The sequence below is a fragment of the Botryllus schlosseri genome, chromosome 4 (genome assembly GCF_051294905.1).
Source record: "Botryllus schlosseri isolate E-star chromosome 4, Bs_hap1, whole genome shotgun sequence".
Lineage (NCBI taxonomy): Eukaryota > Metazoa > Chordata > Ascidiacea > Stolidobranchia > Styelidae > Botryllus > Botryllus schlosseri.
Genome location: NC_137239.1, coordinates 26450903 through 26477693, shown reverse-complemented (window position 1 = coordinate 26477693; position 26791 = coordinate 26450903). Strand labels below are relative to the sequence as shown.

The following is a 26791-nucleotide window of genomic DNA, read 5'->3' as shown; positions in this document are numbered from 1 at the left end:
AGCTGCAGTTCCATTACGGCGGCTTTCTGTAGAAAACGGCTACGTCCGAAATTATTCCCCGATTTTATCTTCAATTCGAGGCAACATCACATTTAGAGCCTATTTCGTCTTGAACGAAAAGGGGCTATTATGCTACGACGGATATAAACGTTAAAATACAAGTAAATCATAAAATGCTGCTGTCAAAACGCCGTAAGCCAGAACGAGATCAACGGACGAAATAATAACAAACGAAAACGAGGCAAAGGTTGACACGTAGCGGGAACATAAAACCCCACACACACGCATAATGGCGTAGCCTACTCACTCGCGCGCGATTCGTGATCCGAATCGGAATGGTCCGAGCACTTTGACCTTTTCCTGCCGTTAGTGAAGTCTGCAAAAGAAAAAAGCGCCGGCGATATGTAAGAAGTTCGGCGGCCAGTAACAGAGTAATTATGCTTTTTCTTACCACTGATGTAGATTTTGCCTACGCGCGGTTCTCCCTCGCGTGATTACAGTCGTTAGAGTACTTCTACTCAGAGGTAGTCAGTAACAAAGTACTTCTACTTCATTGACGTCTCAATCAAAGTTGTAATGACTCGACTCATGACTCGAGTCACGATTTTTTAGCGACTCGACTTCTCTCTGGTGATTTTTTAAAATGCGTAAAATGACTCGACTCGAGTCAAAACACTATGACTCAAACTCGATCCGCTACTAGCTGAGTTGGACTTGACTCTACGGCGGATCGAATATGACTCGACTTGACACGAGTCAAAACACCATGACTCGGACTCGATCCACTGCTAGCTGACTTGGACTTGACTTGGCGGTGAATTGAATATGACCCGACTTGAAGTCAAAACTATACAAGCGAGATTGGCTTGTGACTCGGAACCTCGTCAAACCTGGGAGAATCATATCAAATCGACCAAACTATATCTATAGCTAGGCCTGGGGCCTCAAAGTACGACGCAAATTAGGACAAAGCCTTACTTTTTTTCACATCTCCACACTTCACATTGTTTTTGTCCGCCTGCAGAGGAAATGATATACTCTGTTAAACTTACGAAAGAAATTTCTTAGAACAACGCCACCCCTTATTTCAAAGAACACTAAATTTAAAGTTGCTTCCATTACATACGATCTACGACCAACTTCGGAATATTATATTGTAGGCTTAAAAATTGCAGTCAGAGGGTTCAGAGAAACTGCGCAACCTCCATGTACCAAGAAAAACGTTGACCCTCCCATTGCCAAGCTGCACATAAATTACATTCTAGCTCCGTTAATGAATTACAGCAAGCACTACTTCAAAACTTCACTTATTCGGGAACACAATGCAATTATATCCATATCTGCTCCACGTGCTGAAGAAATTGCGATTCTACTGAATAACGAACAATAATCATGCCATAAAGTTTCGTTTCTTACAAAATCTTGTCCACAAAGACTCTCAAGATACACAACATCGAAATATCCATGGATCAATACCCAAAAGACAAATTTTGACACCATTGTACAGGCTGAGGTCATGTGGCAAAAATCACTCTCGTTAGAGAGGAATTAATTGTGAAATTTCTCAGCCTGTTTGCATTCCCGTAATCTGTATTATCAGTTGTCAATTAGTCGTGTTTTAGTTAGTTAGTGGTGGAATTTTAAAGGTCGTTAGTTCTGGGTCCGGTTGCGAGTTTTGAAAAGCCACAAGTTCTAGTTGCGCATTCTGAAAACCCGTCAGTTTGTGCAATAGGGCTGCTTAAAAACGCCGCACACCAAATTTCAATTCATTCCAACCGGTCATCTCGTATTTCTTACAGTTTGAAAATTTTGAATTTACCCAAAAATGCAAAAATAATTTTTCTGTAAACTCCATGAAATTGTCGCGCTGTCTTCAAAAACGATGCAAAACAAATTTGACTCAATTCCAACCCGTAGAAGCGGAGTTATTTGAGTTTTTCGATGATAATTCTTGGATTATCCACCGATCAAGATATTCCCAGAATTATGAAAGAAAAACTCGAATAATTCCTCTTCTACGGGTTGGAATTGAGTCAAATTTGTTTTGCATCGTTTTTGAAGACAGTGTAACAATTTCATCTGTTTACAGAAAAATTCAAAACATTTTTTTTGCATATTTGGGTTAATTCAAAATATTTAAACTGTAAAAAATCCGCGATTATCGGCTGGAATGAACTCAAATTTGGTGTACGGCGTTTTTAAGGCAACCTCACGATTTAATCACCTAGCCAGCAAGATTCAGGAATAAAAGTTCTCTTTGAACAGTCGGCTTACTCAGCACAGGGAATTTTCAAACGAAAATGCGAAACATACACCACAACCAAAATACACTGAAATAAGAATTAACCGAGAAATTCTGAAACGCAACAGAAAGCCTTGTACAAAGAAAGGCAGCAAAACTATGCGCATGCAATCACTAGGCTAGCGTAGCGTAATTCAAATCGATATCATAGAGGAAAAACTAAGTAAGAAATGGTTAATGCGATACCTCCGAGGCGACATAGTGCCCGGCTTTTGGCTCCACAGTCCATCTAGACTCGGAATCTCTTTTCAGAGTCACGGTAACGTGCTGCTAAAAACCAAGGACACAAACATTCAAACAGACGTCCTAACTACTTGTGTCGATATCGATAAAATAGGCGCCGACAGTGCAAACAAATTTCGACTTTGTGAACAATTTCGACAATTTTTTGACCTGCCGCTACAATTTTGACAAAATTCAGACTTTGTTTCACATGTCCAAAAAAATAGATTGCAACACAATTCTTACCAGCGAACGTCATTCACAAAATCCCATGCAGGCACACATGAGTGCGTAAAATTTAAGTGACAGCAATCATTCGTTGATTTACAATATTTCCATTGTAATTTTGCTATTTCGCTGTTGCTCTGCAATTTCCCCATAGATAGGATGATAACTATCGATCAAACCCCGCCGAAGACGCACACAGGCAACGCAGGCAAGAAGGATTAGTCTATTAATGAATTAGTCAATCAATAATTAAAAATCAACAAATAGCTCGATCAACGGTTCATTATCATCAACATATCGATATTGTGATTGTAACACCAAAATTAGCAGTGCAGTATGCCAATATCCTAGATGATCAAGACTTGGCTTAATACCATCGCCAAGACTCGCGTCCGTTTTCCGAGTGCATCAAATATATATTCGAGAATAAAAATAACATATTTCAGGAATATCACACAAGCACAGCACAAGCCGCAATCAGCTGAAACAGACCGAAAGAAACCGTTTGCGCAATGTCGGAACCGGGGCGGTGTTGCCCAAAGCGAAAAGCGCCAGAAACGAAAGAAACGCATCGGTGCGTGATAACTAGTAGGGTTGGGAACAATGATTCGAGGCGTGTAGTGAAAGACAATTTTTTCAAGTATTGAATTTTACGATCCTCGCCCAAAAGAGTTCATTCATCAACGAGAATCATATGAATTTCGATACTATTTTCCACGTAGTTCAAAGCTACGACATATCTGCGAAGTTGTGATCAATAGGGCGGATAATTTTGACATTTTTCGACCTTAAAAATTCAATTTTGACAAAATTTTGTCCTCGTGTATGTAAACGAGGTGTTTTCGCACATGTTAGAATTGTACTACTTTTTAACTTGAAAACTGACAAATTTTTACATGAAAATACTTCATTTTAACGAAATCTGAAGCTATGAAGGATTCCAGTAGCTACATCGCGCATTATGGTAGAAATAATTAAAGTTTGTTGTAGTAAAACGAAAGATACTTTCCTACATTCTCGGGCAGAAAGCGTCTGTCCTTACTAAGTAGCTTGACAAGAATGGAGATTCATTCTGACAATGTTGTCTACATCACAATTTTTCATCATACGCTTCTTGATACAAGAACCAATGCCCGCGCAGTCTTGCCTCAGTTAGGATATTGCGGTACGTTGAGCATGACACCATGTCAACCTATTTGTTTCATTTGAATGTTTATGATTCACAATGAGCAGACGATGGGCCGCCTACAACGGTAGGCCTATAAATTAGGCTACAGGCTGTAAAATGTCAAATGATAAGTTCACCGACAGTGCAAACATCTACGATACAAACGAAATGCGGGTTGCAAAAAAATGTTGACTTTGTAAACGATTTTGACAAGTTTTTGCCCTAACGCTACAATTTTGATAAAATTTTGACTTTTTTGACATATCATTTTTCATGTGATGTGGAACTTGAATTATAGCCTATGTAGTCGTTTGTACGGTTGATCATGACGTCACAGATATATCATTTCCGCAAACGTGCGTCGTGCTGCGATAGAGATAATCGGGGTTTCAAAGCTACCACCTTGGAAAATACTATCGAGACTACAATTCTCATTGATAAATCAACTATAACTAGCAAGGGGCAAGTAATTTCCATACAGGAAAGAATCATATCTCAGCCCATCCTCACTTATAATACGGATATCTCCTATTAAAGAGTCTACACACCCAGCAAATAGCGCTACCGTCGAGCATGCATTTCCACACCGTGCAAAAAGCACTCGCGACACAAAGCCGTCAACGAAACTGTCCGGAACTCACCTGGGGCCGTTCGTCCTCCTCGGATTCGCTGTCCGTGGTTTCCGCGCCCGAATCGTCACTGCGGCGGGGCAGAAAATTACTAATCATCGAAAGCAGATTACATATGTCCAGGGTTGTAATGACTCGAGTCACGATTTTCCGACGACTCGACTTGACTCGAGTCATTTTCTCGAAATGCGGAAATGACCCGACTCGAGTCAATCTGTGTATTGACTCGACACTCAGATTGTAGTTTCGAATAGTAAAGTAACCGCACTATTGGGATTTCGTCTATCGGTACTGGTGCTTGAAAATGCGACCAGAAACCGCTAAATGTGAGGAAAATTAGAATATTATACATGCAAATCATTCGATATCACCAAACTGAGTGATAAATATTGGGTTGACAAGACTTCAGCTCAAAACTGAGCAGTCAACACAATGACTTGGACTCGGACTTGACTCGGCGGTGAATTGAAAATGACTCGACTTGACTCGAGTCAATACTATCAAAGTGAGGTTGACTTGCGACTCGGTTACAACCCTGGCTCGGCTATATTTTCACGATCTCCATCGGTGAATCACAGGACAATATTTTTCAATTTTTTTTTATATCAATGTTTATTGTTTTATATTTGTTATTACCTTTTCGATTTGACATTCCTGTCCTTTTTGTTATCCTCTTCAAAATCGACCTCGCTGTATCCGCTAGAACTGGCAGCGTCGTCGTTATCTTTATAGCGTTCGGCCACCTGGCATCGAAAGAAGAGTAGATTACATCAAATTGAACGCTACACCGGGCTTGCATATGATGCATATGATGAAACACCCAGACGGCAATATCCGCAATTGCGTTACGTCGTATTATGATTATTTTTGACCCATTCAGGTAATTGTTGCTTTGCGTATAATCTGGAATTTATATGTGATAATTAGGGCGTTTTTTTTGTCAAAATTTTGTCAAAATTGTAGCGTTAGGTCAAAATTTGTCAAAATTGTTCATAAAGTCAAATTTTTTTTTGCTGTCTGCATTTCGTTAATATCGTAGATTTTGCACTGACAGTGAACTTATCATTTGCAGGCGTGTAGCCAGCCGAAAAATAAGGGAGGGGTTTGAAATAAAAGAGGGGGGGTTCGATTTTTTTCGAATTTAGTAATGTAGCATCGATTCATTAGGGTTAAGTACATGCGATGCGCAAATAACGATTATACAACATCCCCGTGTTCGCGATTATAGGCGTATGATAAGCTTGTTGACGAGTCCGGAAGTGCCGTTAATTAGCGACTCCCTGATCTGTCGTGAACAATGAAATACGCACGCGTCGAACATTTGAATACGCGCGCGCTTATCAACGCGTCGAACAATTAAATCCGCGCGTGTCCAACAATTAAATACGCCCGCTCATCAATGCGTCTTGTGTCTTACGTAGCATCGAGATTTGCGCAAGTAAAAATGTACGAGTCTTTATCCGTGCTATAATGACGCCGATTTCAGGTGGTTCAAACCTTACCTCTTTTTATAGCTCAAGCCTACAGGACTATAACTGAAGACTAGTGGAAATCAATTACGCATGTGCGCACGCGTCGAACATGATTGCGGACATTCGATGTCATTCGGTTACGAGATGTCACTCTTTAATCACAATCGCTAATCAGCATATACTTAATAGCATTTTATCCAAGCCATCGAGAAATAGGAGCCAAAGCATCGTATGCCCAAGAAGCGGTAGTTAGGCTAGCGATATCTTTAGTACTAGTTCTATTGCAGATGCGATTGTGTAGGCCAGCGAAGATATCGTGCACTCCAAGCCAATGCAGATGTGATTGTAAAGGTCAGTGACGATATCGTGCGCACAGGGCCTATTGCAGATGTGATTATTCAAGCCAGCGGAATTAGGCTTGTTGGAGACGCGGTAAATCAGGCTAGTACTGATTATCGAATGCACGACAATGAATGACCTGATTTTGCAGTCATCTCAGCGGGAGATCGTGTCGCGTTACATTGTGCAGTGCAATGCGCAAGGACGGCCAATTAGCAACACGCCTTTCGTTAATTGGCCGCGCGTAATACTGATAATACGACTTATTGAATTGCAACCGAGTATTAGCGTCAGAGCGTTCATTTAAATAGGGCGAGGTTTCGCGTTAAAGGAGGGGGTTTCGCGTTTCTAAAGGAGTGGGTTTCGACCCCCGAAACCCCCCCTCTGGCTACGCGCCTGATCATTTGATATTTTACAGCTTGTAGCCTACTTTACAGGCCTACCGTTGTAAACAGGCCTACCGTTGTAAACGGCTAATTGTCTGCTCATTGTGACGTACCGCAATATCCTAACTGAAGAAAGACTTCTTGGGCATTGCATCATTCTTATATTAGGAAGCGCATGATGAAAAATTGTGATGTAGACAACATTGTCAGAATGAAGCAACACGGTTTGTCACCAGCAGTGTACGCACAACTTGAGTGTTGCCAGCCAGCAACTGCTGCTGTTGAACGGCCTTGGCAATATTCTAAGTACAGACATGCACTTTATACCCAAGAATGTAGGAAAGTATCTCTCGTTGTACTACAATTTTTTTAAATTATTTCTACCATTAATACGTATTGTAAGCACTGGAATTCTTCATAGGGCCAGATTCCGTTAAAATATTGTTTTTTTCATGTAAAAAATTGCCTGTTTCTAAGCCAATAACGTTTTTTCAGGCCAAACTACTTCGTTAGGACAGTCGGTTCCAACCAGAAATGAAGATAAGTGGTACAATTTCAACACTATGCGTGAAAAACACCTAATTTGCATTCGTTAGGTCAAAATTAGGTCAAAATGCAGTTTGTTTAGGTCAAAAAAAGTCAAAATTTTGATTTTTTAGGTCAAAATTTTCATTTTTTAGGTTAGAAAAAAACGCCCTAGTGATAATTCTTTCATCAGTCACTCATATCCTTCCACGCCGTCAAACTATGCGTTGGAATTGCGAAAAAATTGTCGCTCTTTTGATATTGGGGGTGCGAAATATTTCACTATCATCAAGGGGGGCGCATCTAGAAAAGTTTTAGGACCACCGTATCACAGGATTGATTGGTAGAGCAACCGTGTTTCCAAATCCGAATTTAACCGCGCACAGTTACCACTAATGATTGGGGAGACAATTTTTTGACCTGAAAGCGAAAGATCTCGCGCTTGAAAGAGATAATTTTGACACTCACCTCGATGTGATCAAGTTCGGCAAGATATTCATCCCCGTTGGCGAGACCCTCTTTGTTGGCCTGTTCTTCATTTTGAATTTTACCTGGAACAGAACCGTCGTATGGAATGACGGCCGTTGAATGCGCGCAGTAAGCAATACATTCTACGAAAGCCACATTGATAGTGCTCCATTGGAAATCAAGCTCGATAGCCATCTTCCGTTGCTACGTTATATTAACAGAACACATTTCTGCCAGGGTTGGCTCACGATTTTCTGATGACTCGACTCATTTTCGCAAAACTCAGAAATGACTCGAACCAAGTCATATGATTCGAAACTCAGACAGCCAAGACCGCCATTTTGGGGTAATTTTGAAAAATAGTAAAGTTACCACACTATTGGGACTTCGTCTATCGGTACTGGTAATTGAAAATGCGATCATAAACTGCTAAAAGCAAGGAAAATTATTAAATTATAAATGAGAACCATTTGACATCAACTAACAGAGTTATAAAAAGTGGGTTAACAAGACTTTAACAGGAAACTAAGCAGTCAACACAATGACTTGGACTCGGAATCGAGTCATAATACTATGACTCGGACCTGACCCTCTGATCACTGACTTGGACTCGGTGGTGAATTGAAAATGACTCGACTTGACTCGTGTCAAAACTATAAAAATGAGATCGACTTGTGACCTGGAGCCTTGTGACTTGGTTACAACCCTGATTTCTGCATGGATGACAATCATTCATCGGTATACCAGCCTTTAAACGGCTGCCATTTCCCAAAAACTCTAATTCACTTCACAAAATCGAAAAATTCGACCACTAGTCAGGTTTTATTACCAAAAAAACAGTCTTTAAAGCAATGAATATTCGCAAAGTCTTCAGAAACTAATAACCACAGATACATAAGTAATGTATGCAGTGTTGTAATCGGCAGACTAAATAATCGAATCATGTTCTATTACAAACCTGTGTATATGCATACAAATGTGCCTTTCGCAATGTCGTCCAGGCATCTGATGCCCCAGCCTTTCTTGTGGGTCTTGAACAACTGAAGTCTGCACTGCAGGCCGTGCTGCACCACTCTGTTCGGACAACGGCTGTTGCATTTGCACCGAGGGCTGCATTCGTAGATCCTGAATTCGGCGTAACAGAGGGAATTCAACTTCACGTTATGAGAGTCAGACTTAGTCCAACAGCTCATTTAGTTAGTTGACGATTAACTAACTAACGTTTTTTTCGGACAGTTCCAGTTACAGATTTTGAAAATGGAGTGGGTTCCAGTTCTAGCTTTTGTTGCAGATTTTGAAAATTCAGTAGTTCTAGTTCTGGGGATTCACTGCATGAAAAAGTTGCATAACAAATTTAGCCCAATTCCAACCAGTAGAAACCGCAGCAGAACAGATTGAAATTGTTGAATTTACGATAAAAACAATGATATCAAAATTTTCAAATTCTACTGTCAACCCCATGAAATTGTCGAGTTGTCTACGGAAACGATGAAAAACAAACGCGACGCAATTCCGACCCGTAGAAGCAAAGTTATTAGAGTTTTTCATCAATAATTAGCTGGGATTTCCCGCCGTCAATGCCATTTTTGCAAATCCACAGGTTTCAGCTGCAATAACTTTGCCTCTTCTGATTGAAAGTGAGCAGAAATTGTTATGCATCGTTCTTTTAGACAAATCAACAATTTCGAGGGGTTGACGGTGAAATTTGAAAATTTTTTATTCCAATTGGCTTTGCGGCTCCTTCTACTTATTGGAATTGAGCCAAATTTGTTTTGCAGCGTTCTTTTAGGGAACTTGACATTATTTTTTTTAGTTTAGTTTTAGTTCTAGTTGTGGGCTTTGAAAAGCGAGTAGTTTACAACAATTTGCGGTAAAATTTGAATAATTCGCATATCTATTATTATTAAATAAATCTCAAATTTTCTACTACAATATCTTCGCTTCTACTGGTTAGAATTGAGCCAAAATCGGTGAGCAGCATCTTTTTAGGTAACCCAACAATTTTATCAAGTAGCTGGTAAAGTTTTAAAAAAAGTTTATGTTTTACAGCCATATTGTGCAGAGTCCTGCTCATTTGCCATCCGCTAAATCCAAGCGCGATAGAGCTTAACAAACACATACCCGGTCTGTAAAAAGCTGTGCAATCGTTTATAGACGTAACCCGCGTCGCACTTCATCCTCCCTCCCTTGCAGCAGGTGGTCGCGGTGACAGTGAGCTGCTGGCAGGGACATTTCGACCTGTCCCGGCAATTGTCGGGGCAGTCGCAACAGACCTGTTACAAAACCCGGATCATGCGATAAAAATTAGATCCCATTATACCAATTTCCGTGATGTCACAGCATGGCCGTAGCGGACTTGGGAAACCAGTTCTTTTGTTAGACCGAACTGTCAGTAATCGAATTTAAATCTTTCGAGAAATGATTGATTGAAATCTAATTCCCGGTTTTCTGGACATGATAAATCAGAGCTGTATAGCCAGAAACGAGCCAATTCTCCAGTACAGACATTTGCCATTCTCTGATTTGATACGGACTGAACTCGGTCCAATCTCCAAGTTTTCGTGAATTCTAATCTACTTTGAAAGATACCGTGTGCTTATAATTTTAATTCTAATCTAATCTGAAAATAAACTGTAGCTATAATTCTAATTCCGGCCTAATCTGTAATAAACCGCGAGCTATAATTCTAATCTGATTTGGAGAATACTGTGTAGGCTACTTATAATTCTAATCGAATTCAATTTTCGAAAAATCTGTACTAATAATTTTAATCTAACCTGGAAAATACTGTGTACTTATAATGCTAATCTAATTTGGAAAAAGCTGTGTAGCTAAAATACAAATTCTAATCTAATTTGAAAAAATATTGTGTACTCATAATTCTAATTCGAATCTAATTCGTAAAAATCTGTGTAGCTATAATTGTAATTCCAACCGTATCTGTAATGAGCTGTGCGCTATAATTCTAATCTGATTTGGTAAAAATGTGTAGTAATAATTCTAATTCTAATCTAATTTGGAATTAAATATGTAGATATATTTCTAATTCCACTATAATCTGTAAAAAATGTGGGCTATAATTCTGATTCTAATCTAATTTGGAAAAAAACTGTAGCTATAGGCTATTTCTAATTCCACTATAATCTGTAAAAAAATGTGGGCTATAATTCTGATTCTAATCTAATTTGGAAAAAAAAACTGTGTACTCATAGTTCACATTCTAATCAAATTTGTAAAAATCTGTGCAGCTATAATTCTAATCCTATTCTAATCTGTAACAAACTGTGTGCTATAAATCTAATCTAATTTGGAAATAACTACAGCTATAATTCTAATTGTAATCTAATCAGTAAAAAACTGTGTAGCTATAATTCTGATTCTAATCTAATTTGGAAAAATCCGTGTGGGTAGCTATATTTCTAATTCTAATTCTAATCTTTTCTGTAATAAACTATGCGCTATAATTCTAATCTAATTTGGAAAAAATTGAAAATTTTACAAGTTGTCAGTCTCTGGGCAGTTGGGAGTCAGAGAAATACAATCTGTAACCGCCAGACTGGGGATATTCATGGGTCCAGATGCGTCATTTCTGGTTTATCTCATGTCCAATCATAGCAATAGTTGTAAAGCTCTTCAGATGAACACTACAGTTTCGGAAACACGCCTCAAGCGAAACGCCATATCGGCTGAATAGCTCGAGCTTATCGGTTAAGGTGCTAGTCACCGGTCGGGGCTCTAATTAAAAATCAACGCGAAAAACGCCGGGCCGTACCATGTATTCTGACGAAGTCTCGATCTTGACGCCAATGCCGGGCACTCTTTGCTTCGTGTACGGCATTTGCGGCGGCTGCTCCTCGCTGATCTGATTCACGCACGACACGGGAACTGCTTCCTTGCCGCCTGTGCAAATTTCAGGAATTAAACGCATCGAAACCTCGGTATTTTACACCCCAAAGGAAGTTTTAGTTTTGCCCCGGTTGAGCATGGATTTGGATTGGAAAAAAAGCGGACTTTCTGATTTCGGCACTTTATAAAATTTCAAGTGTTCTTGCCTTAAAAACGTAGGTAGAGGGTGAAAGTAAATTTGAACTATTTACAGGTAGCGATTTCGAAGGAACAGATCTAAGTATTCTCGGCCAGGTTTTGCTTAAACCCTCCCGCATTACTAATATTTGAGGAGTTTCTCGGAGGCACACAACTTCAGTGTACAATTCAAAAGTATACTCATAGTGAAATAAACCCGAATGTTTTCGGCCGACACTCGTGAGGGGCAATCGTCAGCAACTAGTAGAGAATTGGAGAGAACATTGCATGTCAACAATCGTATCGCAAAATATGTCACCGGCATTTCGATTAGATATTTGGGTTTATTGCAACATGAATATATTATTCAACTGTACATTCTATGACAGGGGTTCTTAAAGTAAGGGTATAATTTTTGGGTCACCTTCGCAACAGAGCAATCTTTCAATACGTATGTAATATTGTTGAATTTCTTGAAACAAAAAATTTCTCGGCACTTCACGCGATTTCGTGTTGATCGTTTGTCCATATCCGAGATCACTGTATTGGGTAGCGCCCTTTTTACCCATTCATATGACTTGATCATGAAAATGTGCCGACCTTTGTATTGTATTACACAAATTGGTTCGAATTCAAGATTGATTTGTCCGACATTAGTGTCTTTGGTAAACACCGTCGGAGAACGCTGGTATGCTTTAGTCTGGGGGGTGCGCAACGAGCGGGCGCGGGAATACGATACACAGGTATTTGAGGGCCAACCCCTTCCGCACCGTACGGTTGGGCAAAATGCGGTGAAAAAAGATTAGCGGTGACAAAGCCTTGGCCAAAATTGACCATTGCTGGTTGGATTAAACCTTCGATATCTATATTGACCTTGCAATCTGAGTAGGCAGCAGACATGGAGTGATTACTTCATCAATGTAATCAATTGCGATTACGATTACCTCAAAATCTGGAAGTAGTCGATTACGATTACAATGGAAAAGTGATCACATTACTTTCATTTTGCTACTTAGAATTTGAGCCTTCATCTCATTGGAAGACAATATAATGATTGCCATGAGAAGGCCTCATGAGAGAATAATATCACTTTCAATGCGACGCCATTAACTTGTTACGTCACAACGCATCAGTTGCCGAACTTCATCGCGGACGATTCTTGCCCCTTTAAAGTCATATGAGAATAAGAAGAATTTAGCATAAAATTCTGCCATCATGAATAATGTTTCTCGTAGTTGAAAACTGAACATAGTTATGCCCATTGCCGACAATCTACTTCATTTCGCGAGCTCGGTTATGATTTATACCAGAGGTAGACGATTTTTAATGCTTAGATGTGGAAGTCGAAATGTTTTATTTGACTAACAAGAAATATCAGAACATTGTCGGGCGAAGACACTCCTTTCCAGAAACGTTCACACTGCGTTTAACTATGATGTAGCCTACCAAACATCAATAACTGTTACCATATGAAACTATGGCAAAGTGGTGGAGATGACTATCCACCTGCGAGGTAGTGGTGTCTGGTGCGTATTGATAACCTGACAAACCGCATGGAGGTGGTTCTTTAAATTATACGACTACATCTAATAAAACTTGTGAATGCTTTCAATGATGATATTACCAATAAATGTTTGTATTGTTCTCTAAATCACGGAAATGGCATATTTATTGTTCAACTAAAGCGCGATAGGAGAAGGGAGGCACAGGCAAGGCATAGTTGGTCCAGTCTCGCTTGTGATAGCGCAATTCATCATAAACAGGTTATAATATAGTACGGATGTCTGGAATTAATCGAATGCTATTGTCGCACTGATTCCAAAGATCTAATACTGTAGCATGCCATTCCTGATGTAGCTATTGTGTATTTTCAATCCATAGCCACCTTCCATTGTCGATTGGATATGTATGTATTAGCTTCTTGAGGCATGAGTTTGAACAGTGCTAATGTGAGGAGAAACAAGTCCTCAACTTAATGACATGTTTCACGGAGCTGCGTTTGATGCAACTGTGCAATACTATGTCAAACACGGCCATAAAACGTAGCATGCTAATGTTAAAAATGTATTCTTTTTCATGTGTGAGACTTGGGTCACAAGATGCCATTAAAAGTCAGACTTGGGTCGCGGTCTAAAACCTTCAAGAAACACTGCTTATAGGACAAACCCAGTTCGTATTTGCCTAAATCCTGACGCGTCACCAATCAGCGAATTTTGCACTAATTTGGAGCAAAGTTTTGAAACGGGAAGCCTTCTCAACAAAAGCAACACCCGACTCACCAGAGTAATCCTCCATTTTGAATTTGGCGTCCCGAGGCCAGGCTTCTATGTTGCTGAAGATACGCACGGCGTGATCGAAACAGAACTCGGTGTAATCCAAGTCCTCTAGGCCTGTTTCTTTCATATAACTGGAAAACAAAACCATTTCGACGCAAATTAGCGCCTTTTTGGTGACTCGACTTGACTCGAGTTATTTTTTCAAATGCGTAAAAAGACCCGAGTCAATTTTTGTATTGACTCGACTTGTACTCGAGTCATTGTGCATGACTCAAAGCAAGTCGTATGACTCGAGACTATAACGGCCAAGACAGACATTTCATTGTAGCTTCAAAGAATAGTAAAGCCACCACACGATTGGTATTTCGTGTATCAGTCCTGATACTGAAAATAGGGCCAGAAACTATGAATGCAATCAGTTTTTCTTTGATAATTCTGGGATTATCCTTGATCGATGGATAATCCAAGAATTTTCATCGAAAAACTGGAATAACTCCGCTTCTACGGCTTGGAATTGAGTAAAATTTGTTTTGCATAGTTTTTGAAGACAGCCCAACAATTTCATGGGGTTGACAGGAAAATTTGAAAAAAATTTTTTTTGCTTTTCTAGGGCAAATTCAAAATTTTCAAACTCTACGTAAACCGCGAATATTGGTTGGAATGAATTCAAATTTGGTGTGCGTCGTTTTTTAAGGCAACCTAACGATTTAATCAGGTAGCCCGCAAGATTAAGGAAAAAAGGTTATTTTTGAACAGCCCTAGTGCGCACTCAGAAAACGAGAGAGAATCACCGAACCGCTAGAAATTTCTCTCACTTGTCGATATCGTTCATGCTCCTGCAAGTCCGTCCGCACGGAGTCTTGTAGTAAACGTGGTGCGACGATTTCGACCCGGAAACGTTCTTCTTTGAAAATTCGCGAGTCCACCCGAGGTGCAGCGGTTTTTCTAACGGATTTTTACTGAAATACGTACGTGTTTTGCCGGTTAGTAAAGCTCAAGAATCACTGTTATGACCAGGGCGATTTTTTTTGACATGTCAAAAAAAGTCAAAATTAGGTCAAAATTCTAGCGTTAGGTCAAAAAATGTCAAACTTGTTGACAAAGACGATTTTCTTTGCAACCTGCATTTCGTTTGTATCGTAGATTTCGCACCGTCGGTGAACTTATCATTTGACATTTTACAGCTTGTAGCCTACTTTATAGGCCTGCCGTTGTCTGCTCATGGTGAATCATAAACATTCAAATGAAATATGGTTGACATGGAGTTATGCTCAACGTACCGCAATATCTTAAGTGAAACAACACTGCGTAGTGCGTAGGCATTGCATGGTTTTATATCAAGAAGCGCATGATGAAGAATTGTGATGTACACCATCGTCAGAAATGACGCAACACGGTGTGTCACCAGCAGTGTACGCTCAATTTCGGTGTTGTCAGCCAACAGCAGCTACAGCTACATTCTTTCTCCATTCTTGGCAAGCTTCTTAGTAAGGACAGACACTTTCTACCCGAGAATGTAGGAAAGTATCTTTCGTTGTATTGCAGCAAATTTTGAATATTTCCACCATAATACGTGATGTAACGACTGGAATTCTTCGTAGGGCCGGATTGCGTTAAAATAAAGTTTTTTCATATAAAAAATTGTCACATTTTGCGTCAAAAAGTTTTTTCAGGGCAAACTATTTCGAGAAGACAGACAGTTCCAAACAGAAATGAAGATAAGTAATACAATTCCAACATTATATGGGAAAACACCTAATTAGCATACGTTAGGTAAAAAAATGTCAAAATCTAGATTTTTTCGGTCAAAATCTTCCGTTTTTTAGGTAAAAAAAAATCGCCCTAGTTATGACCCTATAAACACTAACCCGATCAGCTTTGCTGGCTCCTTCACCTTGTAAGGTTCGACACACTTTTTGCTGCAAGTGTGTCGCACGTACGGCTTCGATACGATAGGGGTGGCGATTCCGATCTTGGCTGCGTCGATATTTTTGCGTCGGCCGAGATCTTTAACGTCCTCCTTCTGAAGCAACGTCAGAAATGGAGAAACTCGTCGCGGGACAGAATTAAAGATTATTTTCACATTGAAATGAACGACACTCGTCGGGAACTAGTAGAGAATAGGAAAGAACATTGTGTATCGGCAATAGGTGATGTCATATTTTGAGATACGATCGTTAAAGGGGCACTGCACTCTAAAAATGATGTGGTCTCAAATTGAAGGGCAAAACGAAAAAAAATTTTTGGCCGCAGCCGTTTTCTTCAGAACGCCACCGTAATGGAGCTGCAATTTATTGAAATTTCCAAAAAAACTCCACGCTCCAGCAATCACGCAGAGATTAAACTTTATATAGTTTTTAGCCGATGTTATGAAGGAAATATGTCGTACACACCAAGGTGTTTAGATACCGAGTTCAACAGATGGTGTTCAGTATGGAGATTTATGTCAAAATCGGGCCTAGTGTAGAAATACATCATGTCTAACAATGTTTTATACATAAACAATGTTTTATACATAAGAATAGGACATTATCTATTTCTGTCCTAAAGAAATAGAATACACTGGGCCCGATTTTGAGATAAATCTCCTGACTGAACATCTTCCGCTAAACGCGGTATCTAAACGACCTTGGCGTGTACGACATATTTCCTTCCTAGCATCGGCTAAAAACCATACAAAGTTCGATCTCTGCGTGACTGCTGGAGCGTGAAGTTTTTGTGGAAATTTCAACAAATTGCGGCTCCATTACGGTGCCGTTCTGAAGAAAACGGCTGCGGATAAAAATTGTGTTTCGTTTTGCCCTTCAATTTGTGAACACATCATTTTTAGAGTGCGGTGCCCCTTTGATACACAATATTCAATTCTCTATTAGTTGCTGACGACTATCCCAGACGAGTGTCAGCCGAAAATATTCGCGACATTTCAATATGAATATACTCATCAACAGTCAGAAATGGATTCGAGTAAGATAATTACTGGTTATCAAATGTGCTGTGGAACAGCTTCACTTTTTCTACGCCCTTTGCGCAGACTTGGATGACGAGCTAATTCCAATTCCCATTCAAATTAGACTAATTAGAGCGAAACGCCAGCAATTTAATCCTAATCTAATGTAAGAAATGATTCTATGATCTCGTGTTGGTTCTAATCTAATTTCTCTCAAGAATGTACTCTTATATGATATGAGGTGAGCTGTTGTTAAATTTTGCTGTAGGCCACGTTACGTTGATAAATTCATCAAAAGTAGGCCTACTCCATATTCCTACATCAGGAGAAGTTGCCCCCCCTGCTGTAGGTTGTAATCCGAAATATTACCGGTGCAACGTGTTCATTGTTCCCGCGCCTCTCTCCGTTTTGCGTGGCCCCGGTCAATTTCTCCAAAATACTGCTGGCCACATCCACTCCGCCACGTAGCTCGGTGAACGACTGAGGTAGTTTTGTCACTGGGGTGCTACTGGCCGGTCCCGTCGTGCTGGGACGCTCCCATGGCGCGCGCCAGCCTTTTTCTTTCGGCGGTTTCGGATCTGCGGCTGACAAGAAACACGGAACTTGACTCTCGGGCTGCGGTTATTTGGTGACTCGACTTGACTCGAGTCATTTTTTTCACTCGGGACTAGGACGGCCGAAACAGCCATTTCATCGTTACTTCGAAGAATAGTAAAGTCACCACATTGTTAATATTTTGCTCGATCACTCCTGATACTTAGGAAGTAGGGCCAGAAACTGTTAGGACTGAGAAAAATTACGATATTATGAATGCGAGCCATTCTATATCACTCGAGCAGAGTTGAAAAAGGTGGGTTGAAACTTATTGAACTCAAAACTGAACGGTGCACACAATGACTTGGACCCGGACTTGACTCGGTGGTGAATAGAAAATGACTCGACTTGACTCGAGGCAAACTACGAAGTGAGATTTGACTTGTGACTTGGTTACAACCCTGATCATGACACCACAGGAGTATGAATGATGGGGAAAGTTCAAATAAGTGCGTTTTATGCGACCCCGAAGGACATAACGGCAGCTCCACATCCCATTGAAAATAATTTGTGTTTATAATCGGGTTGATTTCAATATGGTATACTATTCAATTGTATATCCTATTGAGCTTCTGTACCTCCAAGAAGCTGTTCAAATCCTAGAAACATTAATGAAAAACTTCCGTTGGAGTCAAATATATTTTTGTAGACACTAAGCAATTTCATATGTTAGCCTGTAAAATTTGAAAAAAAATCCAACTCTCACAGTTTCACTTCTACTTTTTGGAATTGAGCCAAATTTCATGAGCAACATTATCAGCCAACCTAACAATTTTATCAAACAGCCAGTAAAACTTGAGGTTACAGTTATTTTTTAACAACACTATCGTCCAGACTTAAGCCTTCAGTAGCAAAATAGAAAAAAATACCTGTGTTATTAACAGAGTGGTTTTTCGGCACGCCGCCCGTACTTTTCTTCCCGATATTTTTCTTCCTATCCTCGACTTGCGCGGCCCTGCGAGCCGGTGATCCTGGAATTACAACAAGACTCAGCGTTAGGTGCTCGGAGGATTGCTGCGGCGAAGGTTATAATCAAACTGATACGGATACTCAGAGACGAAGATATTTATAAACATATATAGCTAGATGCTTTGATACATATACACTTAGATACTCTGATACATATATAGCCCAATATTTAGATACTCACGATGATGTTCATAATCTCAGCTACATATATACGTGGCTACTTATATATCCATATACATATCTAGTAAGACGCTCGGATACACATGTGATGGGATACTTAGATACTCAAAATCTCAGATACAAACATACTTAGATACTCAAACACGTATGTTGTTAGATACTCAGAATCTTAGATACATATATACTAAGAGACTAATATATCCATAATTATACCGGTACATATATAGCTAAGAGTTCTATTTACCCATATACATACACATATGTTGTTAGATACTTAGATATTCGGAATCTCAGAATCTCATATACATATACACTCCGTTATATATATACCCATATCCGTATATATTAACATACTCAGAATCTCAGATACATATGTACTTCGATACTCATGTACCCATATACATATCTAGATGGATACTCAGATACACATGTAGTTGGACACTTACTCAGAATATCAGACACATATACATACACATATGTTGTTAGATACTTAGATATTCAGAATCTCATATACATATATACTTAGTTACATATATACCCATGTCCGTATATATTAACGTACTCATAATCTCAGATACATATATACTTCTATACTCATGTACCCATATACATATCTAGATGGATACTCGGATACATACGTAGTTAGACACTTACTCAGAATATCAGATACATAGACGCCCAGACACATATATGGTTAGACACTTGATACTCACAATATCAGATTCAGATACATATATACTTAGTACTAATATACCCAAATACATATGTTGTTGGATGCTTAGATACTCAGAATCTTAGATACATGTATATTCTATACATAGTTACTTTTATACCCATATACCTAGATACTTGGATAATTTCAAATGCATATAATAGATGGATACTCATATAGCCTACTTATGTTGTTAGATACTAGATAATTAAAATCTCAGATATATATATGCTTAAACTCATACTTGGAGGACTAGGCGACGAGTCTCTAGTCAAGTCTATGTATTCGAACCGAGCGCCACGGGCACCAGTGTGAGCGCGGGCAAGCCTTGTCGTGGACTTGTTCTGCATAGCCTTTGCTTTCTGCAATATAGAGAAATCGCTTGGTTCGAAAGGTAGGAATATCGAAGATAGTTAAAGGAAAGCCCATGTTTATGAAAAGCTAAGGTTTAGAGACTACAAGAAAGCGGTTCACAACTTCACAGGAAAAACAGGCGCATTTAACAATGATTTGCGCCACAAAACATTATTACCATGTAGTTTACTCATAGTTGGAATTTTCAACTTTGCCAAATTACATTAGATTTATATCTCATATATTTCATCCAAAATTAGATTCAAATTAGAATTACTGAATTCGAGAAAACTTGAAAATGAAATGAAATTCCGAATTGGAAAAAAGAAGTACAACAAATATTAAGTTTAGTTCAGTTTGACGCAGGGTCGTAACCAAGTCGCAAGGCTCCGAGTCACAAGTCAATCTCACTTTATAGTTTTTACTTGGGTCAAGGCGAGTCGTTTTTAATTCACCACCGAGTCAGCGAGCAGAGGGTCAAGTCCGAGTCTTGGTATTATGACTCGAGTCCAAGTCATTGCGTTAGCTGCTCAGGCTCAGTTTCGAGTTTAAGTCTTGTTAAAACCTCTTTTTATAACTCTGTTTAGTGATATCGAATGGTTCGCATTTAAAATATAGTAATATTCCTCACTTCAACAGTTTCTGGTCGCATTTTCAAGTACCAGTACCAATAGGCGAAATACAAACAGTGTGGTGACTTCACTATTCTTCGAAATTACAACGAAGTGTCGGTCTTGGCCGTCTGAGACTCTAGTCATATGACTCGGTCAGAGTCATGCACACTGATTCGGGCCAATACACAGATTGACTCGAGTCAAATCGAGTCATTAGTTGATCGCGACTCGAGTCATGACAACCCTGGTTCGATGTTCAATTTTGCGCCAAAGCAACAATACAGCTTTGTTATTAACAAATCAATTCACCATTTGTTGTTGTTTGTAAAGCGGTTCCAGCCTTAACGACCCACGATAAATCCATTCCCGGCTACCGTCGATTTCGTAAGTGACCTCGACCAGACTGCAATCGATCGTAGCACACCTGGTGTCGTGCCACTCCCCTTTAAACTCAACCTGGCGTTGAAAACAGAACGGCTCGCACGCGGAAAGCAAAGTTGCGCGGGCAGGGCCAGGCAAAACGATTCGAGTATCGTTTGTGACGATTCCACGTCGAGTACGGAGACAGGACTTTACAAGAGTACTAAAATTATGCACTCCTTTCCACTGAGAATCAAATAGGTGGCCAGTACGGCTGCTCAAAAATTACGTTTTTTTCCCGGGTTCCGGGGATTCACTGATTAAATCGTTGAGTCACCTAAAAACCACTGCATACCAAATTCGGCTCGATTCCAACGGGTAGATTTGAAAGCCCAGGAGTTTAAAAATATCGAATTTATTATAAGAGAATTTCGAAAAAGAAGTCAAATTTTACTGTTGTCAACCCCGTGAAATTACAGAGCTGTCGACAAAAGCAATGCAAACCAAATTTGACACAATTCCAGCCCGTAGAAGCAAAGTTATTTGAGTTTTTCATTAATAATTCTGGGATTATCCAGTATCCACCTTCCGGGCTATTATTGCGAATCCAAAATTTTTAACAGCAATGACTTCGCTGCTACCTGTCAAAAGTGAGCATAAATTGTCAAGCAGCGTTCTCTTGGATAACTAGACGATTTCATGGGGTTGACAGTAAAATTCAAAATTTTAAAAACTATTTCGATCATAAATTCAAAATTTTCTAACTCCAATGCCTTCACATCTACCAGACGCGATCGGGCCAAATTTGGTGCGCCGCGTTTTTTTAGGAAACCGGACATTCGATCGGCGAATCCCTGGAATGCGGAAAAATACAGAATACTTAATTTTGTTCTGACTTGGAAATTACAACTATTGCTTTTACATTAGTAAAGATTCACGTTACTTCTCCAAACTTTCCAGGTTACTCGTACTGTTGTGACGTCATAACGTGTGACACACTCGACTCGTAGTCTAATACTCGGTTCAGAATCGAGTTTTGCCCTGCCCTGCTCACAGGACGACGTACTCGCAGCATCTCCTTGGGTTTCAGAGTCAGCAACTTGTGATCGCTGGTCGACAGGTATTCTTTGATGTACTCCGCGGTCTGGCTGAGAAAGTACGAATATTAATCCTCAGGGCTTGACGATGTCAGGCCGAGCAAAATTGCATAACTAACACCGCAACGAAATGGCGAAAAGTCATTATGCTCAAGTACACAGGCGTCGGCTTTTATTTTTACATGGAAAGGGTGGGGTTTGAAATTGGTTCAAATTAACCATAGTAGCATCAATTTATTGGGTTTGAGTACTAGGGCGGAGTGAAAAAAAGAACAATTTGAATTTCAAAAAGTGCCTTTGCTATTCGGTCCCAAATCTCGAATGAATTGCTTCTATCATAATTTCAGGTTTCTTCACCCTCTAGTGGCCGTGCAGTGTCACTGAACGAGCCGAAAATAGCTAATTTTGCCATATCTTGATACCCGCTTATGCTAGAAAGCTGGTTTTGGGCTCAAAAGCGGCGGAAGCAACATGTTACCAACCAGTCTCTTTACCTCGTCAAAATTATGCTAGGTTGATATATAAATCAACTTGTAGGTCCGCCAAACAAGATTTTGTTGTTGAAGCAGCAATGTAACAAATTGTAACATGCAAATTGGCATTGCAAACTTGGTGAAACCTACCGACATTTTAATGGCGGCCTAGAAGTCAATGGTTTGCTGGTAACTTTTTTTCTGTACAATTTCAAGACAAAGTTCTATGGAAGTGATATGGAAACATGTTGCTTTTGCGGCTTTTAAGCCCAAAACTAGCTTTCTAGCATAAGCGTATATCAAGATATTGCAAAATTAGCTATTTTCGGCTCGTTCGGTGAAATTGCACGGCCACTAGAGGGTGCAGGAACCTGAAATTATGATAGATGTAATTCATTCGAGATTTGGGACCAAATATCAAAGGCACTTTTTGATATTCAAATTTTTCTTTTTCTTACTCCACCCTATTGAGTACCTGCATAAATGCCGATAACACGAATCATAATAATAATAATGCGAAGTTGAGCGTATACGCCTAAATAAGCTCCCCAGCGAGTCTGGTAGTGCCGTCAATTAGCGATTCCTCATCTCGCTCGACCAACTATTCAACAACACCCGCACAAACAATTAAACACGCCACCTCGGTGACGACGAACTATTTCATAAGTCTGTTGTGGAATCTGTTCTGTATTGACACACCATCTTCATATGTTTTAGTATCAGCGCTAATCAATTACGCCCCTTGGAGTTTGTTCGTGGCCAATTGCGCGGAATCGAAGTTAATCAGTTTCACTTTGGCTGACGAAAAATTTTGATTTGAATAAAATAGTATTTAGCACCACTATAATGAATATTTAAAGAATTGGTCACCGTAAATAATATTTGATTCATAATCCAAATTTTTCGACGGCACTAACTCCGCTTCCACTGGTTGGAATCGAACCAAATTTGGTGAGCATCGCTTCTATAGACAACCTAACCTATTTTTATATCATAAATAGAAACTTTCTTCTCCTGTAGCAAAGCGGCTACTGGTTGGAATCGAACCAAATTCGGTGTGTAGGCTTAAATAAGGTAACCTAATAATTTTATCAGGTAGCCAGTATGATTTGAGAAAAAAAGGAATTTTTGAAAACCCCTATTGCGCCACCCCTCCACGCTATCCTGAAAATGCAGAGCGCTGAGAGCAGAGAAGCCACAGATACCAGCTTTATTGATCACGTCTTTGGTCTGACCCTGCCGGGGATTGAGCCCACGGCCTACCAATCAAGAAGCCGGACGCTTATGCTATCTCAAAACATGAACAACTGTGGTGATTCTGGATCGACTGCGACGAATTATATTGATAAATGCACACGAAAATGACTACTTACACATATGTTATATCCTCCCAAACGTTGGCTATCTGTTCGTAAACCAGATACACCTTGTTCACGGAACAGTACATGGCATAGCCGTCGTCGTAAAACACCAAATATCGCCCCCTGTTAGTCCGTCTGTCGGGCACCTCAGCCACAATACCCGAGTAGACCCCTTCGGACTTGTAGTGCGCCGCTATACGCGAACCGACGGGTATTTGTCCAGCGACGTAGCGTTGCGCGCTGTCTATGCGCGCTAGGTGATTGGCGTTTAGACGCATTTTGCTTCTGGGATTGTATAACCGCACCTGTGACAAATTCGGATTACTCGCCTCTGAACAGACTTGGACCACAGCGGTCCAGTTAGACCAGGGGTGGGAATCCTTTTGACCCGATTACCCGATTACATATGTATCCGCAATGAACTATTGGACGCCAAATACCCATGTTAAACTGTCCATGTCCATTTCTGGTGAACCGCGAAGGGCCATGTTATAGATAGTCACAGAGATTAGTTATGGTCGCGCCAAGCCCAATTTTTTTTTTAGATACACGAATGAATTTCGTCATTAATATTACTATCAAATATTTATCCTTTTTCTGCCCTTGTGATTAGATTCACCTGCAGAGTTGATGGGGGGGGGGGGAGGATGTATTCATCTGTAGTGTGAGGCTCAGATTGCAAAGGGCGGACAGGGACACCAAATACCCATGTTAAACTGTCCATTTCCGTTAACTTCGGACTAATCTCATTTTCATATCTTTTTACTACACATATCGAAATCGCTAGTGGGCATGGAATCAATAGCTACTAGGAGTGATTACGGTCGTGCCACGCGTAAAATTTTTTCAGTTTCACAAATCAATTTTGTCATTAATATCAGCAGTTTCACTGATAACTATCAAATATTTATCCTTTCTCGGCCCATGTAGGGTTGATCAAGGAAGCGTTTTCGAAAATTTGTAAATTTGACAACTTGTAAATATGATGATGCATATTCGGGCGGGCCAATTGTTATTGGTCACTTTGTTGCATGCCGTTTATTTCTTGACCTCCCATCAGGATTGTTGGTATAGTGGTAAGATATTGCCAATCTCCCAAACGTACCAGAAACAAATTTCTTTCGCGAGTAGCGCACGATTCCAAGTTGTTATTTAGATACGGTCGACGACCGCCAACCCATACTAATTAAATTACATGTCCACGGCCGCACAAATTTCCTTTCAAGGCCGCAAGTTGCCCACCCCTGAATTAGACCAATGACAGCGAAATGGCGGTAATCCAATTAAAATCGAACTTGTGAAATGTTTCTCATGCTTTAATTCTAATTTCATTTCTGGTTTTCCTGAAAACGCTACGGGAGAGCTGTATCGCGCGTGATAAGCCAAACTTGACGTACAGACATTTTGTGTTCTCATGCTTACAAGATCGAACCCTGATTTGTTATGAATTGAAATTGATTTTTGTTCTAATTTAGAAAAAACTGCAGCTGTACCGGTAATTTTAATTATAATCTAACTTGGAAAAAAACCTGTAGCTACAATTATAATTGTAATCCACTGAAAAAAAAACGGTGCATTTGTAATTCTAGAAGAAACTTCAATATAAAATCGAATTGCGATTTTGTTCCTTTTGATTGCGTTTCTGATTCTGATTAATTGTCAGCAACTAGAAGAGTATTGAAAAGAACAGTGTACAAAGTTTATAAAAATTTTATTTTTACTCGATTGCATAAATTTTTTAGTGACCTCATATTTGCCGATACGATGTTCTTTTCAATTCTCTACTAGTTACTGACGATTACCCCTGACGAGTGTCTGCCGAAAATATTCCTGTTTATTTCAATATGAATATATACTATTAAATCTCACCTTATATCTGTTCTTTCCCTCCTGCTCCTTGATCTCAATAATAGTGCCTTGGTACCACTGCGCTCGTTTTATATTCGCCAGCACCTTCTGACCGATGGTGAGTCCGTGCGGGTCGGGCTTTGTGGTCGGCGGCGGCTTCTGGTCCAGTATTCCCGCCACGTCCGCGGGCGCCTGGATGCCCCGGCACTTCAGCCTGATGAGATCTGCCGTGTTTCCGGGCCGGTCTCTCTTGAAGACTTGAGGCTCGTCTTCGTCGTCTGTTACATACTCAAAAATCACTTGCACTCTAGTGAAAATTTTACGACATCACTTCTACTTGTAATACTTCATCTAAATTTTGCCTACTGACAGTAGTTGCTCAAAATATGAGCATGCGACATACTGAAAACGGACAGATCAGCATGCGTCACTTTGGCATGCGAATTCACAACCCCAAAACTTAACCTAACCCCGAAATCAACCCTCATTCATATCTTAACCCCAAACCCAACCCTAACCCAATCCTCGATCAGAACCTGTGGTTCTCAACCGGGGGTCCGAGAAAACCTCTGAATTTGTAACCAAGTCACAAGGTTCCGAGTCGCAAGTCAATCTCAGTTTCAAGGTTTTGACTCGAGTCAAGTCAGGTCATTTTCAAGTCGCCACCGAGTCAAGTCCGAGTCCAAGTCAGTGAGTAGAGGTCGAGTCCGAGTCATAGAGTTGTGACTCGAGACCGAGACCATGTCATTGCGCCAACTGTTCAGTTTTCAGTTCAATCCACTGTTTTCTACTATGCTCGAGTGATATAGAATGGCTCGCATTCATAATATTGTATTTTTCCTCAGACCCAACAGTTTGTGGCTGATAGACGAATTACCAATCATGTAAAGACTTTACTATTCTTCGAAGTTACAATGAAATGTCTGTCTAGGCCAGTGGTTCCCAACCTTTTTCGACTCATCGCCCCCTTTTCAAGCTCAAGGCCGATCATCACCCCCCAGATTTTGTGAACCGAAAAATCGGTATACAATCTGCAGTCATCGGCGGGTTGACTAAAAAAGAAAAAAGGTCAACTTTTCGGATCGTTGTCGAATTTTACACTTTTGCAACCAAATTTCCGTGGGTTGATCAAAAAAAAAAGACTCCAAAATAGCCCCGTTTTAACGCGTCATCGCCCCTTCGCTATTTTCGCCCCCCTATCGCCCCCTTCGTCATTTTCGCCCACGTTGGGAACCACTGGTCTA

At 40.1% G+C, this 26791-nt stretch overlaps 1 protein-coding gene across 4 annotated transcripts in view; it reads right to left on the bottom strand.

The window, feature by feature from the left end:
- The window catches only part of LOC145437644 (histone-lysine N-methyltransferase SETDB1-like), a 39553-nt gene that overhangs the window by 5294 nt on the left and 7468 nt on the right, over positions 1-26791 (bottom strand). For 2 of the 4 annotated variants that reach the window (XM_080314925.1, XM_080314926.1), the window contains 19 exons: positions 25569-25825; positions 23712-24004; positions 21835-21916; positions 20718-20864; positions 19685-19802; positions 18449-18550; positions 17355-17569; positions 15907-16061; positions 14854-14997; positions 14042-14169; positions 11512-11639; positions 9861-10012; positions 8698-8864; positions 7740-7822; positions 5186-5292; positions 4562-4619; positions 2489-2572; positions 979-1018; positions 308-376 (listed from right to left, as the gene is read on the bottom strand). In XM_080314925.1, coding sequence (XP_080171051.1) covers positions 308-376; positions 979-1018; positions 2489-2572; positions 4562-4619; positions 5186-5292; positions 7740-7822; positions 8698-8864; positions 9861-10012; positions 11512-11639; positions 14042-14169; positions 14854-14997; positions 15907-16061; positions 17355-17569; positions 18449-18550; positions 19685-19802; positions 20718-20864; positions 21835-21916; positions 23712-24004; positions 25569-25825 — 2529 coding nt within the window. The remainder of the gene's footprint in view (positions 1-307; positions 377-978; positions 1019-2488; positions 2573-4561; positions 4620-5185; positions 5293-7739; positions 7823-8697; positions 8865-9860; positions 10013-11511; positions 11640-14041; positions 14170-14853; positions 14998-15906; positions 16062-17354; positions 17570-18448; positions 18551-19684; positions 19803-20717; positions 20865-21834; positions 21917-23711; positions 24005-25568; positions 25826-26791) is intronic. The other 2 variants (XM_080314927.1, XM_080314928.1) reach the window with 2 other exon arrangements.